Below are 16,796 nucleotides of genomic sequence, written 5' to 3' on the forward strand. Positions count from 1 at the left end.
TGTTGCCTTATCTTTTATAAATGCTAGTGCTACTTAACTCTTTCTAGGTCTACTTGAAGCTGACAATTTGGTCTTTCAGTCTGTTTGCCGGTCTGTCGGTCGTCCGTCCGTCCGTCCGTCCGTCCGTCCGTCCGTCCGTCCGTCCGTCCGTCCGTCCGTCCGTCCGTCCGTCCGTCCGTCCGTCCGTCCCGTCCCGTCCCGTCCCGTCCCGTCCCGTCCCGTCCCGTCCCGTCCCGTCCCGTCCCGTCCCGTCCCGTCCCGTCCCGTCCCGTCCCGTCCCGTCCCGTCCCGTCCCGTCCCGTCCCGTCCCGTCCCGTCCCGTCCCGTCCCGTCCCGTCCCGTCCCGTCCCGTCCCGTCCCGTCCCGTCCCGTCCCGTCCCGTCCCGTCCCGTCCCGTCCCGTCCCGTCCCGTCCCGTCCCGTCCCGTCCCGTCCCGTCCCGTCCCGTCCCGTCCCGTCCCGTTCCGTTCCGTTCCGTTCCGTTCCGTTCCGTCCGTCCGTCCGTCCGTCCGTCTGTCTGTCAGTCGGTCACCCGGCCAAAAGAAAAGAATTCTGAAATGAGAAGTTTACATAGGCAAAGCATTTCCAAACCACCACATCTGGTGCCATACTTCGCACTAGTCAACATTGTTGAGCAAAAAGAAACATTGGGCATGTTTTAAGCAAAACATCAATACAAAGCTGGTACTAGGGCATGTTACCTATTTTAACCGAAAATACATAGATGGATGCTTGATATTTGCGACAACCCGTTGGAAACAATATTTTGATCCAGAAATACAAAAAGAGCTCATGCCCGAGCCTGGACCTCAGGTGGAATTCCAAGAAGTCCAACAGTAATGAAGGGTTCTGACAGACTCCGCAAGAGCTGTGGAACGCGGTAAAATTGGGTTGACTTTAACTTGAGGAAACCTCTGCCGTATTTATTGTGGTAGGAGTGAAATGGGAAAGGTAGCGTGAGAGGTCTGGGAAGAGAAAGAATGAAAGGAATGGAGAGAGAAGGAGAGAGAGAGAGGCAATGAGAAAAAGAAAATGGGAGAGATAGAAAAAGAGGGAGAGAGTGAGAGGGAAGGATAGAGAATAAGAGAGAGAGAGAGAGAGAGAGAGAGAGAGAGAGAGAGAGAGAGAGAGATTTACATGGCAGGGATGGCAGAAGACTATTGTCTGCCGACGACATTTGCAACGAAGTAGTAAAGATATGTGGTCAATTTTTTTTCTCACTTTGTCGAAGACAGGTGCTGGGGCACTTTAGGACCGGAGGAGTACAGTGAATGCGTCTTCTTCCCCTCGCAGGGCTACTTTCCCAAGCTGGCCGGTCCTGAGACCCTGTCTTCCCTGCTCGATGAGGAGGCGCTGCTCAAGTTTGGCAATGCCGACGCCACGCCTTCACTGCCCGAGGCCGTGGGCAAACACTTCCGCTACTTCGTCTCGCAGAACTCGGCCATTATTGCGGTCTTGGAGCAGAACCTGGGCAATGACCAAGGTTGGTGTTGTCAGCACCTATGGGACAGGGGCCTGGATATACCATACGGTGTGGGGATCACTGTTTTTTACAGCAAAAGTTGTTCGTAGTGTTCTGTAAGAGATTTTGTGGCCATGTTTCAGACCAGCAATGTCAAAACGTACCTTCTGAACGAAATGTTCGCTTTAGGGGGAGGTGCGCCTCGAAAACTTTTTTTTTAACCCTTTCAGGGTCACGGACCTACATATACGTCCTCTGCAAACACCTTAAAAATGGTCAATAATGTATGTGTACGTCATCGCTTGTATGTGTAAAAAGCGCACCTTTTTCATGAACGTCTCTTGCTTGGCATGGGCTGCCACACTGCGGAAATACGTCAAATTAGAGGGGGCGCGCACTGGGTATCGCCCATTGGGCGCCTCTCGCTTCTTACGCCTGCCGCAGACCAAGGGCGCCTGCGAAACTGATGAGGCTCTGTTCTCCTTTTTTTTTTGTATTTTACAGGACTGGTGCGCCGTCTATCGCTCGCGCATCCGGCGAAATTTCAAAATTTCAACAGGCAAAATTTCGTGCGAAAAACTTGATTTTTCAAGGAGCATCTCCCCTTAAAGGGGCCCTAAATAGGCTTCCGAAGGTCGCCATTTCAATCGCGCAATCGCTAGAGTACCCCTTCACGACAACGTGTACCAAATATTACACCTCTGCGTAAAGCAGGGGCCGCACAAACACGAAAAAAAGATTTCAGTTTCCCTCCTGGCTCACCAACCATACCTTGCCGCCACACTTGCGCGCTCTGACGCAGTTCTTTTCGGGTCTGACGCGCCTCTATGACGCACGAGACACTGCCCAGTGCGGCGCCGCGAACGCGAACCACAGCGACAGCGCTCACCGTGCAACCGGAATCTGGTGGGCGGAGCATGCGCGTCGAGTGCTAAAAAAAAAAAAGCGTGCGCAGGGCTTGGCGCAGCCAATGACTGCACGTACATCAAGGAGGGTGATGGATTGCCCTGTTTCTCTCGGTGGTCTTGCGCCGGGTCGATGACGTCGCGGCTTCCACAGTGCTTCGGAGGAGCTACTAGAGGAGGAGAGCCCCAGGCCTTATGGGTGGCCCCTTTTAATGAGCGATAACTCGGCTAATACTTAACGCATTTAAACAATTTTTGCGGCATGACGTTCCTTGGATAGTACTCCAGTGACTGCGCACGCAAAATCGTAACATTTGGCAGCCTATTTAGGGCCCCTTTAAAGCATCATTGCAACATCTGTTGCTATTTTTCACATACCCTTTGGGGGGGGGGTTGTGGGTGTATTTTTGCATAATTGTCACTAAACGCCCACAGCCTCCCCTGGAAGTGGTGTTTGCAATGACTTTGAGTGCGAAATTTCGGTCTTGGTTAATTGTTAAGAGCGTGGCAGATGTAATAACTGAGGGCCCTGTAATTCATGCTGGTGGAAACTACGTTGTGTTGTTTTGCGAGTAACTAATTGCTGCTAAGTTAAGAAAAATCTGGCAACCAGTTTGAGCAACAACATTTTTTAAGGGTAAAGTGTGACTGTTAATGCTAGCGCTCTTTAATTATCACTCGTAAATGCATCCGCAGTTGCTGTAAAGCGGAGTGTGGCTTTTTCACCTCTTTTTATTATCTGAAAAACCTCCTCCTTCAGTCCGGTAGTTTTCTGAGTGGCATATTGCCAGAGCCGCCCCCCATTCTTTGCTTCCTACTTTTTTTAACAGCGAAGCTATTTAGGAAATTGTATTTTTTCGTGTCCGCAGTTAAAAATACCAAAAAAATTGCCAAGCACACGCGCACCAGAACGAGGGCCTCGCGACGACCCCTCGGCAGGTAACAAAACCAAGAAAATTCCTAGTGCTCGTGCGTGCGTGAACCGCGACGACCTCCCAACGTCCCCTGTGCACGTTTGTCAAGCCAAGCATACACACTTCATTGAGGAAATTGCCCAAGATTGGCCAAAAAATGATTTACAGCCATTGCCATAATCATGGCAACACTTGCTTTGAATGAGGAAGACATGTTATAATGAATGCCTGCCTCTCCAAGGTGATGTCCAATAATTATAAAAAAAATGAAAGAAGCTCACACTTATAGCAACATTGATGAAGTAAAGGTCGTTGCGGCAGTGAAGAAGGAGCAAATTGGCTGCAATTGTGGTCTTAAAGGAGCCATGAAGACAAAATACAAGTTGTGTTTATTAGAAAGTCTGCTTAGTCCCGATAACAATGATACCAATATCATCACAATCTTCGAACAAATAACGGAGATATTGAAGAAAACGTGTGAAGCAGTGATGATGATGATGGTTGGAGTTTTTTAGCGCAAGGCCAGCAGTGTGAAAGTCGCGACCCCTTAGCCAATTTCCCGCAACTTTTCTGTGACGTCACGGAACCTTGTTTGTGCGATTGGCAGCCGCCTAACTGACCTGTCGCGACGACACATGACTGGACGTCTGTAATGGGGCCTCTAGTTCCATTTGACCGCATCACTTGAATGCTAACGTGCAGTTAACGCACTGAAAATTATGTTTTATTGTTGGCCCGTATGACGTCATTCTTGCTCATAACACGTCACTGTGGCGCAAAATTTGAAAGTTTTTAAATACTTCTTGCTTTTTTTTCATTAAAAAAACATCTTTTGTGGCGCTAATGGAGCTGAGTGAGATACTGAATCTTAGTTCGTTCAAATTAAACGAAGTTGTATTTTCTCTTCATGGCTCCTTTAAACCTTCGTGATGTTCGGAAGGTTGCATACAGCTTCGCTACTTTCAAGTCTTGCGTGTTAGTGTGAGCTTCCTTCATTTTTTTTTCTGACTTGATGACAAAGTACATTTAAAGACATGTTAGGTACATGTGATGACCATTCTTCATCGAAATGCAGGAGCACTGCCGACTGTGACGCTGTTGGTGCGGGTCCCTTTTGGACGACACGCTTGGACAATGCAGCTACGCCACTTACCTCGACACAAGGTTGGTTTTTTTGGCAAGAGTTGCTGGCAACTGAGAAAGGACTTTAGGTAGTCATGTTACATGGTTTTACGAGCTGCACAGTTGACTTACATTTGGAGGTAGTGGAAAAGCTGTTACGAAAATGTGCTCCCAAACTTTTGCTGCTCAGGGGAGTAGTTATGGTAGCCATTGGCAATTCATTTCTTCAAAACCAGGTGTATACACTACTTGAGTTTTGCTTAACTTGTATTTTGATGAAATTACGTACTTGGGATGAGTTTACAACCTGGTTGCTATGGCCTAATTTTCAGTGACACGAAGTACCCTAAGCTTTGAGAAGTAGGCGGGAGTGCAACTATACTGAGATTTTATTTCGTTTTGGTAACTCGTAGTGCTTCAAACTATGCGTGCTTTCACTGTGGCTATCTTGCAGAAAAAAAATATTGCGGGCACAGTCTCGGTCTAAGTGCAGAAATTGTTAGAAATAAGCTGTTAGAAATAGTTGTTAGTTGTTAGAAATTACAAATAATCGGTCGAGGTTGTTAGAAATAAGCTGTTAGAAATAGTTTTTAGTTCTTAGAAATTACAAATAAGTAAGTTGTTAGAAATAAGTGCGGCAGATATGGCAAGGTGCCAGTTCAACATTTGCTCCTCTGGGACGGGATTTTTGGTGTCCTATCGACTGAGCTGGAGATTTTAATTTGCAGGTTTGAAGTCGTCGGAATTGCACTTACTAAATAACAATGCAGGATATTTTCACAGCAGTTTTTAAAACACTTTTTGGAGCTGTTTTATCAATCATCTTGATAACATAATAGTTCAGGGGAACCCTGCTCACCAGGCTGGCACATCCAAGGACATTGCAGGACTCTAAAAAAAAACTTCTAAACTTTAGTTGTAAAAAAAAACTAATGATAATAAAACACACATAAAAAAGGAATGTAATGAAGAATGTCCCATTGTAAAGAGTATCTTAGAATAATTTTGTGAAATGCGACACTAATGTTTTTTAGGGCTAGAAAATGTGAGCGAGGGGAGCGAAATTTTTGTTTTGACTAAGTTTACTCTTGGACCGCTGGTGACATTGAAGCTTTGCTGAGAATGCTTGCTCTGCTGGATGCAGTCTGGGTCTCGGAGTGCTGCGGCAAGCCCGGGACGACCGACGCCCTGTTACGAACCGGTTGTCGGAACGAATCCGCTACCATCTTTCTTCCCCGAGAGCATCGCAGACATTCCAGTTTGCGAGATGTGAGTGGTGCTTACTGTAATATTCCCATCTTTCAAAGGGTGCCTTGCACTGTTTTGAAACTGATTATTGTAGCTGAGAGGAGCGGGCGTTACCTTCACTTTTAAAGTATTTTTTTCTGTTTGTGCTTTGTGGTGTTTGTGTATTTACATTGTTTTATTCGCACGTTTTGCTTCTACATTTGTGACTGGACAACAGAACACCTTTGGAATCGCACATAGTTTCAGGCTTAGCTTGTTGTTAGGGCTTCCCTCAAGCATGAAGGCTGCAGTTGCAGTACAATAGATATTGGGAAGCAGGCCAACTGCATTGGATTCAGGAATAAAATAAGTAAAGCAGCAATGTAAAACGCTAAGGTGTAAGCTTAGACATGCTGGTGGTTCATTTTTGGATACAGCGCAGGAAAAATGACATGGATGCCGACAAGTTTCATCTTGCTCCGTTTTCTCGCCTCTGTTTGTGTCGTTTTGTTTCGCGCTGTACCCAAGAGTCCCCAGTGGGCGACAATCCTACAAGGTGACCATTGTTTGACTGTCTGGTTGCACGTCGGTGTATTTAAAGGAGCCATGAAGATAAAATACAAGTTGGGTTTATTAGAAAGTCTGCTTAGTCCCGATAACAATGACACCGATATCATCGCAATCTTCGAACAAATAACGGAGATATGAAAGAAAACGTGTGAAGCAGTCGCGACCACCTAGCCAATTTCCCGCAACTTTTCTATGACGTCACGGAACCTTGTTTGTGCGATTGGCGGCCGCCAAACTGACCTGTCGCGACGACACATGACTGGACGTCTGTATTGGGGCCTCCAGTTCCATTTGACCGCATCACTTGAATGCTAACGTGCAGTTAACGCACTGAAAATTATGCTTTATTGTTGGCCCATATGACGCCATTCTTGCTTATAACACGTCCCTGTGGCACAAAATTTGAAAGTTTTTAAATACTTCTTGCTTTTTTTGTTAAAAAAACATCTTTTGTGGCTGTAATGGAGCTGAGTGAGATACTGAATCCTAGTTCTATCAAATTAAACGAAGTTCTATTTTCTCTTCATGGCTACTTTAAACAGCTTGAAACATTTTTACCGTATTTATTCAATTATAAGGCGAGCGTGCAGTGTGGAAAGTAAAAAAAAATCGCCGTACACCACACACTTGCACACACACACACCTAGCTGCGAAAATAACGCGGGGTATGATTTTGAGACCACGGATTTTGGAAAAAATCTCGCCTTACATTCGAATAAATACGGTAACTTTCCCACATGGGCTGGAGATTTCCGTGTCGGGTAATGCGGGGTTTATTCAGCGAGTCTTAAGTGCCTCACTCTGTGAAAGACCATTTTTGTTGTTCTTGCTGCAGTTGTAGTTGTTGTCCGTGCAAGAAAACGGCTGCCCCTATAAGGAATTAATTAAAAACTCGTGATCCAATGGGATTTCAAACCCTAGTCTTCACAGCAGCAGGCATTTCACTGAGCTATCAGTGCACGTAGTAGCAAGTGGTAGAACAAAAGTTTTGTTGTTGTTTCTTTCTTTGTAGCCCACACAAATTCGGCGGATTGGCCAGGCAACGGAAGCTTTGAGGGGCTAATGCGTCATGAAATTCACAAAACTTTGAATCGGAAACGTAACAGTTGTACAACACTGCGCGCCTCATGCTGTAAAAGGAAGAAATGAAAGCTGAGAGACGCATACAGGGTGTAGCAGAAAAGAAGCTGGTCGAAGTAATTCCGCACCAGAAGACAAAAAAAAAAAAAATAAGTGAAGAAAGAGATGTGGATGTGATGTAGTAGTAAAGAAGTAGTTAAAGGAGTACTGACACGAGATTTCTTAGCTGAGATAACTATGTGAGAGGCTTCCTGTGTATATGGAGATATCTCCCAGCAAGTTTCAACAGTAACCGTTCAGTATAACATATTTTAAATCAATTTCAATCTTGGCATGCTGCAAAAAGCTCAGAACGGATACCCTTTTGACATTGGTATCAGCATGACGCCATCTGCTCCTCACTCCAAACTGCCGATGTGAGGGCTCTTGTGACATAGCCGAAGAGCTGGCTGCTGTTTGCGCACACTGCTTCACCTTGTACATCACGTCATAGTTCTAGGACTGATGTCATACTGCTTTGGGGCGTGCAACTACGGCCGTGTGGACGTATGTGCATGCGCTTTGAGGCCGGTTTTGGTGCGACGGGAGCGGTGGTGTCGGTGCACCCTCCTGTAATGGCAGCCACCTCGGTGTTTGTTTCATCAAAACTGAAACTGACAGAATAAATGTGGCTATAAACGATTATTTACACTGCGATCAACCATTTAACAAGTTCTATGATTAGTGGGTTGGTAGGAACTTGTAGCAGCAAAAAAGCCTAACATGAAAATTTTGTGTCGTCGTCGTCACCATCGTCATCATCATCATCACCACCACCACCACCACCACCACCACCACCACCACCACTACCAGCCTGTCTACGTCCACTGCAGGGCAAAGGCATCTCCCATTATTCTCCAATTACCCCGGTGTTGTGCCAACTGTGACCAATTTATCCCCACAAACTTGATCTCATCTGCCCATCTAACTTTCTGCCGCCCCCTGCAACGCTTGCCTTCTCTAGGGATCCACTCTGTTACCCTCCATGACCAGCGGTTATCTTGCCTTCGCATTACTTGCCCTGCCCACGTCCATTTCTTCTTCCTAATTTCTACTAAAATGTCTTTAACACCAGTTTGTTCCCTGACCCACTCCGCTCTCTTCTTGTCCCTTAATGTCACACCTATCATTTTACGCCCCATTGCCCGCTGAGTCATTCTAAATTTAAGTTGGACCCTCTTAGTGAGCCTCCAAGTTTGTGCCCCGTAAGTGAGTACCGGTAAGATGCAGCTGTCATACACTTTCTTCTTTAGGGACAATGGTAGGCTGCCATTCATTATCTGAGAATTTCGCGTCAGTGTTCCTTTATTAAGTATCTCCAGGCTTTCGCCTTCAAAGCACGTAAGCAGCATTCAGTGCCCCAGTGAATTTTCGCCCCCGCGGTTCCCTATTGTTCCAGTGACAAGAGCATTCCAGACCCAGCATCGCAGAGTTTGACTCGGGAAGAGGCCCAAATGCTGGGCTTTCTGGACCAGCAGGCCAAGGTGGAGAAGAGTGTGTGCCACCAGTGGGAGGACGCCATGCTGGAGCAGAACTTCCCCGACCCTGCCACAGACTGCCAGGCTCCCAGGTGGGTGTGGTTTCAGTATAAGAGCTATGGGATATGTGGTCATACAGGTTTCAGTATATATGGGTTACTATTATACGGGTACCCGTACATGGTTGTACAGTGGAACCCCAATAACACGACCTCAGTATACAGGCTACAGCATATACGGTCATACAAATTTCAGTATATGGGTTGCTATTATACGGGTATACGTACATGATTATAGAGGTACACATACATAATTATACAGTGGAACCCTGATAATATGACTTTCAAGGGACCGCGTGAAAGCGTCGTATGATTGGGGTACGGATAAATGCCGGCCTAGTGGACGGTCTTGCACAAAAGATAGGGCTACGAATTTGTTGAGACTGGTATACAGTAGAATCTCGATGATACGAACCTCGCGGGACCGCGAAAAATATTCGTATCATCCGAAATTCGTATGAACCAACACAGACCAAAAAATTGAGCTCTGAAAAAAGTTTTCGTTTATTTCTTTTCTTACTTTCGCGTGGGGAAATCCATGATTTTTTCTGCTTTTTTTAAACCTCCACGTCACAAAGCAGTCCTTTCTGGAGCGCGTAACGCTTCGCCTAGCTTCGCGCTTGTCTCCTCACTCCCGGTGTCCAAGCTCGCTACACGCCGCAACAGTCAAGCGTGAACCGCATGGTGCGCTTTTGCACGCGATTCGCACGCCTCGGCTTTGCGCGCGCTGTATTTTCAAGGCCGCATTGACGATTTCGCGCCCGCGGTATCTCCTACCTCGGTCAGAAAAAGACGCTGAGCTGACGACTTGCGAAACGCTCGAGACAGCCCACTGGCTCCGCCCGAGATGTTTAGGCTTAGCACTCCGGCAGATATTTTATGGGCGCTTTCACTAGCGGCGCGGATGGTGTTTTATAGTACCGTTTTCGGCAACGTTATCAGCTCCTTTACTGCACAAGACACTTCGTGTCTGCCTTGAGCGGCATTTTAAAGAGCGGCTAGAAGCAGTCGCTCAAGCAGCCGTGCCACTTCGCGGCCGAAGCCGCCGCCATGTTGCCGCCGCCGGCCGCGGCACGCGCAGCGTGCGAGAGGTTTCGCGGCGCGCTTTCGCGAGCAGAAAACAACAGCCCGGCCGTTTCTGGAGAAAGAAGAGTGACAAATGGGGAGAGAGAGCAGTCACTTGCTTGTTCGGCAGTCGGGCGCCTCGCCGGCTCGTTCGTATCATCCGCCGGGCCGCGCAGGTCCGTTCGTAACAGCCGAAAATTTTCCCATTGCAAACAATGCAATTTTGCCGGGACTTTTCAGAAATTCGTATCATCCCGAAATTCGTATCACCCAGAATCGTATCATTGAGATTCTACTGTATTTAGCGTGTCGTCGTGTAGTTTGCAAATTTTTAGCTAAGGTCTCAAGTTTCTAAAAAAACGAAACGCATATTTTGTGCCCTCTTCCTGTCCACGGCATCTGCGCTAGCCTGCCAGCCATGTACCTTGCATGGCCGAAACAGCCGAACAAGTTGAGACGGGGGAACGTGAGGGTGTGAAACTGCCAAGGTGAAGTGAAAGGAACAATAGTGCGAGGCAGCTATTGAAAAAAAAAAAGGAAGGAAAGAGAGCAACGGAGTGACAGCACGGTTTTGAAAACCACTGATAAGGCAGAGAGCAGAGAGAAGGCGAGAGAGAGCGTCGTGAAGGGAAGAAACTTCAATCAGGCGAGAAGAGTGGGTGTTCGGTCATCGCTGTGGGGTTGTACCGTATGTGCTTTTGTGTTTGTTGGTTTGACGGGAGCTTCAAATTTGCGATCTACCGGCCACCTGGATTTTGACTTCCCATGGTTGGTGTGTTCGCATTCTGCCAGGGTTACCAGATCCTCAGGACAAAAAGTCGCTGGAAAATTGCTGAAAGTAGCCACACAATGCGCCACCTTAAACTCAACATTTGAAGAGTAACAGAAAAATCGCCATTTTTAGGAAAATGATGCAGTGATTTTTTTGTCGATGGTCTGCATAGTAAAAAGGCAGAAAATTCTAGGAGTAGTGAAACTGGACCTCCAATATCAAAAAACTTTGAACTCAAACAAACACGCAGTTTGAGTTCGAAGAAAGCCTGTCAAGATGGAAAAAAAGGGCTGTTGCAAACGCAAATAATGTTACGGTATTGTGCAGCAATCGTACACGTGTTCAACCAATAACGCTCTGAAATGTCCTTTGCCAGAAGTTCCACTGACCAGAGAAGGTAGGGCAACTTTGTTTTTGCTGAGCAGACAATACCCAATTTGATCAGTTCACAATGGCACGCTAGGAATACGTCAAGTTTTACTGCACGTATGATTCTGCGGAGCACTCATTCGATGTTTCTCTTTGATCGCTAAACACCTCTACTAATGCTGCTTTTTTGAACTATCCTTCAGCTTCTGACATGTTGTATTTTTGCTGCTTGGTTCGTTGTGACTTGGTGTTCACAGTATATCGTGCTTTGCAACTTTCAGTGCTTGCCAGGAGTTCCAGACGGCTCGCTTGTTCCTGTCACATTTGGGCTTTCTCTGGGACGACGTTGCCAAGGTATGCAAAGCGTGGTGGTTGTTCTTTATTTACCGTATTTTCCGGTGTGTAAGTCACGTTTTTTTTCTGAAATTTTCATTAGTGCGTCATATCCACCAGTGTGACTTATGTATGGAATGAATTTGGTATGTGGTGGCCGCGCGTGGTCCACGCTCGAAAAGGTGCCTGTGTGCTTGACGTCAACGCACATTAAGAGACAGCTCTATGGTCTAAATGAATGAATCATTTGTTAGCGAATTGGAGGAAAAAGGCTTCGATGGTTTTGCCTAAAAGCGATCTTTAAGTACATGCCATCTGTGTGTATTAATAAACCATTTTTGAGAAGTTAGTTATGTCTAGATTTTGAACGGTAGGTGCACGTGTCTAGCACTGCTTACCGGGGGATGCATACAGAGGCGGCGGCCGCCTCACTTTCTAACGACCTGATCCTCTTTGAGTTTACCTGATTAACAAGTGCATTTTGTACAGCGGTGCGTCTTATACACCGGTGCGACTTATATATGTTTTTTTTTCGGAAAAACTGTCATTTTTGAGGGGGTGCGACTTATACAAAAGTGCGACTTATAGACTGGAAAATATGGTATTAATTTATTTATTTACAATACTGAAAGCCCTGTTGGGCTGTTACAGAGTGGGAACTACACACAAAAACAATTCTAATTTAGCAACAAAAGATTCAACTGTATCTACATTTTCAAAGAAATCTACAGCAAGGCAGTTCCAGTCCACAATCGTTCTGACAAGAAAAGTCTTTTTAAATGTGTCGATTCTTCAGGCTTCGTTTGAGCCTTGTGCCTTAAGGCACCTGTGTACCTTGGGGTTTAGTAGTTCCCAGATTCCTATGTAGGGAACTTTTGAAAGTTCTTTGAACGTTGAGCAATTTTAAATTTATTTATGAGGGAATTGACTGGCAGTCTCTCTATTTACCACTAATTTAGCATTTCTTTAATTATTTTTTTCTGGAAATGCGAGGAGTTCCGATCGATTTAATTTTGCAATGAGCAGAGTGTACCTGTGCCCGATCCAGTTCTTAATTGTTTCTGTATGTTGTTATGCTTTTGAGTTGTCGCATGAACTAACCAGCTTAGAAGCACTAACTTTTTATCGATAACTTGGCAGCTTTTCGCTCTGTTTTCCAAACTTCACCACTCTGATCAAGCCGCTGGAGTTGGTAGCTAGCTTAGGCACTGCCTTTATCTTGATCCTGTTCGCAAATTAGATACACAAAATCTCTAGGGTGGCCTCATCATATCACTTGAGAAAGTGATACGACGAGGCATTAAAGGGGCCATGCAGACAAAATACAAGTTTGTTTTATTCGAAAGATTTTGTGTTTTATAGTGCCCCAGCGCTTTACTGGCAGCAAATGATGCTGTATTCACTGCGAAATTAATCAATTTAGGTTAAAATTTTGATTCTCCTGCCAAATCGCGTGTTTTCGTGATGTCTGCTATGAAGTCACAAGGACGGGTATTCAAACAAACTTCCAGTGCGTCATTAGGCTCTGCAGCCTTGCTTAGCGTCAGTCCTCCCAGGTGGCTCTGCCATACTGAAACGCAGACTATTGCCCGCTGTTGCTTTGTTTTTGACCGTATTTGCACCTGGCGTGTGTTTGTTACGGTAGAAAGTAATTGTTCTGTAAAACATGAGGTATGCGCGACAAACAGGGTCACGTAAGACAACGTCGCCTACACCAATCGGCGAGTGTCGTGTAAGACAATTCAAAAGCGGCAGACTGCTGTGCAGCTAAAACCAGCGTGGTGCGCCCAGTACCAACAGCAGTGTGCATCGGTACTTCTATGTTTACGTGCATTTTTGTAGCTTTCGTTGTTTACCGCACCATTCTTACCGCTGTAAAATGAATAGGCATTACATTTTAGCGCAAATAGCTCGTTCGGCAAGCTTATAAGCTCTGCCTAATTTGCAATTGCGTTTGTCGGTCTCAGCCAATCGCAGAGCTGCCACGTATGACACCATAGGTTCTGTTGCGGGAAATGAGCTAGGGGGTCGCATGGCCATGCCCTTTTTTTCGTAATTATACAGCTTATTTGAGTGAAGTTTACGTTAAAGGTGGTGTCGGTATGATTCCAACGAGGCAATCTTTCAAATGAACCAATCTTGTATTTTGTCTGCATGGTTCCTTTAAAGTTGTCGAGAGCAGAACAGGAGAGAGAAAGAGTGTGTGTTAAGGTGCTGGCATGAAAGAAGACGCAGTGGAAGGGGAGAGGATGACTTTCACCAGAGCCGTGGTCATGCTTATACGACTGGTGCTTATACGACGATCTTGCCATGGAGCGCTTGTTTCCTTTCAACCAGGTGGGGGAATCGGGCGGCGGGGGTGGTCAGCCTCTGATGGCGCTCAACCAGAGCCAGCCGGGTTTCCACGCCGCCTTGGACAGCCTGGACCGCATTTCGTCTCGCACCAACGACACCGTGTTCGTCTTCTACGTCAAGGAGGGACAGGTCACGCCTCTCGAGATTCTCAGCAATGTGGTGAGTCCAGTTCTCTCATTCGTAGATGCGAAAAACTTTTAATGGGACTACTCTTCAACATTTTTGTAGATGTTTTCTCTCAGTGGTTGATTTGTGTCTATACCCTGACTTGTCTAAAGGAAAAGGAGCAGCCAACTGCTTTTTCTGGAGTGGAGGTCCTCTAGCTGGTATGAAAGCCAGCGTTTGATATAGTGGGGTAACTATGAGGAATTTAAGAATAAATTGGCGGAGATAGCTGAAGTTTGGCAATAAACTTTCTGAAACATGAACAGTGGTGTCGTTTTTATGCCTAAACGTGGCACTACTAACGGCTCCGTCGGTTTCAATGCACAATTCGAAAACCGCATAAAGGAATAGGAAAGACTGCCTTTCATTATTGTTTCAGCGGGGGACAAGTTTTTAAAGGGGCACACTGGTCTTAAACCAAAAAACTTTGTTTTTACAGTTATGATTAAAGAAATTGGGGGATGCATGTGGTTGTTCATTCTGACTTTAGATATAAAATTTGTGTGTAAAACAACTATATTCAAATTTATTTGAATTCTTATGTTTGATTTTTTGACAGCCTTTGTTAAAAAACTGTTGGAGGGATGCAGCTGAACAGAATACCAGTGAACTGTGCGCAAATCAAGGAGTGCAATGAGACTAACATTATCATTCTATCTGGTCTGTGGCATAAGTTACAGCCATTTGAAGTTTGGGCTTGGACGGCAACACGAGGGCCCGTTTGCCCGAACGCGATAAGTGTGGAAATACCGTATTTACTCGCATAATCCTCGCACTTTTTTTTCGGAAAATTCAATGCAAAGTTAGGGGTGCGAGAATTATGCGGGAAAAAAAAAATCCGGTGCACAGTGTTGCCAATTTGCCTTATGCCAATCCCGCTAAATGTAGCGGTCGTTTTTTGTATAGGTAAGCTCAGTGTTGCCAACAGCAGTTATTTCTTTTTATTTTATTATTTACAACGTAAACAGTCTCCCGTCCATCAGCGATCATGAAATTGCCGCCTTTGCTTTCTGGCGCGCGCCTTATCTCGTCGTCGTATGTGCGTGTCCTACTCCAGCACTCCAGTAACGCACGTTGAAGTCGGTGACGCCGAAGCGCCTGCCTGCGGCACGGTTGCCGTGTTCGATCGCGTACTCTTTCGCTTTCAATTTGAAAGCGGCAGTGTAGCTGGCATTCCTCCCCATGGCGAAGCGGCACCAAGCACAAAACAATTAGATCAAAAAGTTCTCAAAACGGCAGTGAGCTATCCACCACTGACGCGAGTAACTCACTGACTGCTGCCGCTCAACGGCGGGACCACGACGGCGACACGACGACACGACAGCGGGCTGCGCGAACACCGTCTAGTTGCGCGCACGCGAAACATGCGCGAAACCGGCTCAAGGACAGTGTGAGTATAGCGTGTTAGGGCGCCTGTTAGGGAGTAGCCATGCAGGTTGTTAGGGCACCTGGATGGCCTTGGATAAACAGCGCTCTCCGCCGAACCGAGAGGCGGCGGGGGAGGGCGCGCGTTGGAGAGCGCGTGCACCATGCGGGTTTCGCGAGCAGGCAACTTTCGCCGCTGCAAAGTTGGGGGTGCGAGGATTATGCGAGGAACCAAAAAAATTCAAGTTTTGGTGGCTCACATTAGGGGTGCGAGGATTACGCGAGTAAATACGGTAAGTTCTCAACTACGACTTTAGCGCTGTCTAGGTAATAAGTCGCGTGTCCAAAACTGATACGAACGCTCAGTTAAGGTAGAGTTCCTGTCGGGTTTTCTGGCAACCGGCTTATTTGCCGTGACCGACTTCTACTTATTGGCGTCTTATTTGTAAGTGAGAACTTAAGGGGAGACACTAGTCTTGAAGACATTTTTGTTATTTTTTAACCCATGTTCTTGAGATTTACACATTCGGTGTACTATTTTAACATCCTAAGCACAAATATACAGCCGGTTTTCGTCTATGGCGTGTAAGTTTAGAGTTGTGCAACATGGTATGCCACTCCGTTTGGAGCAATATTTTCATTATCTACCTATGAAATACTCAAATAGGTTTTATCCCTTTGTGCTCCGTAAGGACCACAGTAGTAATTTTAGCCTTGTTTCTGCAAATGCTGTAAACTTCATAAATGTCAGGTCATCAATGTTCAATGTTTTTGTAAAACCAACTGCATAAAATCTTGCGCCAACAAAAAGAAATCCTATACTTTTTTATTTTATTGCACTGTTTAGTTCATAAGCTTTCAAATGCTGCAAAAATGATACATATCGAACCAGTACATCCCAAAGATATTGTACCCGACAGCTGACCATGTGGGGAAAAAAATTGGTTCTGAGAAAACATAGGCAAAAATGGCCATTTAGGCGACTTCAAAGGGCAACAGCTTTGTGAATACTTATGATACAGCTATGATGTTTTGCAGGTACATTCTTTGGGACCTGTAGACTGCAAATAAAATTAATACAGAAAATTGATTTTTTGGCAAATTTTCAGTCCTCAAGACCAGTGTCCCCCCTTAATTGGGAACTTAAGTGTACGGGCAAACGGGCCCAGTTTTTCTGGTTCCCACCTTATAGGCCCAAACTTCAAACCCTAGACTCTGCGCATGATGTGTACCTCTAGTGAGCATAGTGTAATTTTGGTTTTCTTTTCATATTCCCTGCAGACAAGCAGCCGGAACGTGCACCCACAGTTCCTCGAGTTCCTGCGTTCCCTAGGCTGGCCAGTGGACGTGGGGATGCACACTGGGTGGACGGGCAACGTGGCCACCTCTTGGAGGGTCACCAGCGGGGACTTCAACATCGGTGAGCACGCGGTCTGCATTGTTCTGCGCCTTGCATGTTCGCTCCTAAGTAGGGGTGTGCGAATATTCTAAATTTCGATTACGAATTGAATATTCTG

At 46.0% G+C, this 16,796-nt stretch overlaps 1 protein-coding gene across 3 annotated transcripts in view; it reads left to right on the plus strand.

Moving 5' to 3' along the window:
- Nucleotides 1-16,796, plus strand: part of LOC144143599 (ral GTPase-activating protein subunit beta) — a 78,628-nt gene that overhangs the window by 38,340 nt on the left and 23,492 nt on the right. For all 3 annotated transcript variants that reach the window (XM_077675418.1, XM_077675420.1, XM_077675419.1), the window contains 7 exons: nt 1,293-1,482; nt 4,356-4,444; nt 5,547-5,671; nt 8,718-8,888; nt 11,343-11,415; nt 13,732-13,908; nt 16,561-16,699. In XM_077675418.1, the coding sequence (XP_077531544.1) occupies nt 1,293-1,482; nt 4,356-4,444; nt 5,547-5,671; nt 8,718-8,888; nt 11,343-11,415; nt 13,732-13,908; nt 16,561-16,699 (964 nt within the window). The remainder of the gene's footprint in view (nt 1-1,292; nt 1,483-4,355; nt 4,445-5,546; nt 5,672-8,717; nt 8,889-11,342; nt 11,416-13,731; nt 13,909-16,560; nt 16,700-16,796) is intronic.

This window comes from Haemaphysalis longicornis, unplaced genomic scaffold (genome assembly GCF_048455015.1).
Source record: "Haemaphysalis longicornis isolate Haplotype H1 unplaced genomic scaffold, Haemaphysalis longicornis Haplotype H1 scaffold_6, whole genome shotgun sequence".
Classification (NCBI taxonomy): domain Eukaryota; kingdom Metazoa; phylum Arthropoda; class Arachnida; order Ixodida; family Ixodidae; genus Haemaphysalis; species Haemaphysalis longicornis.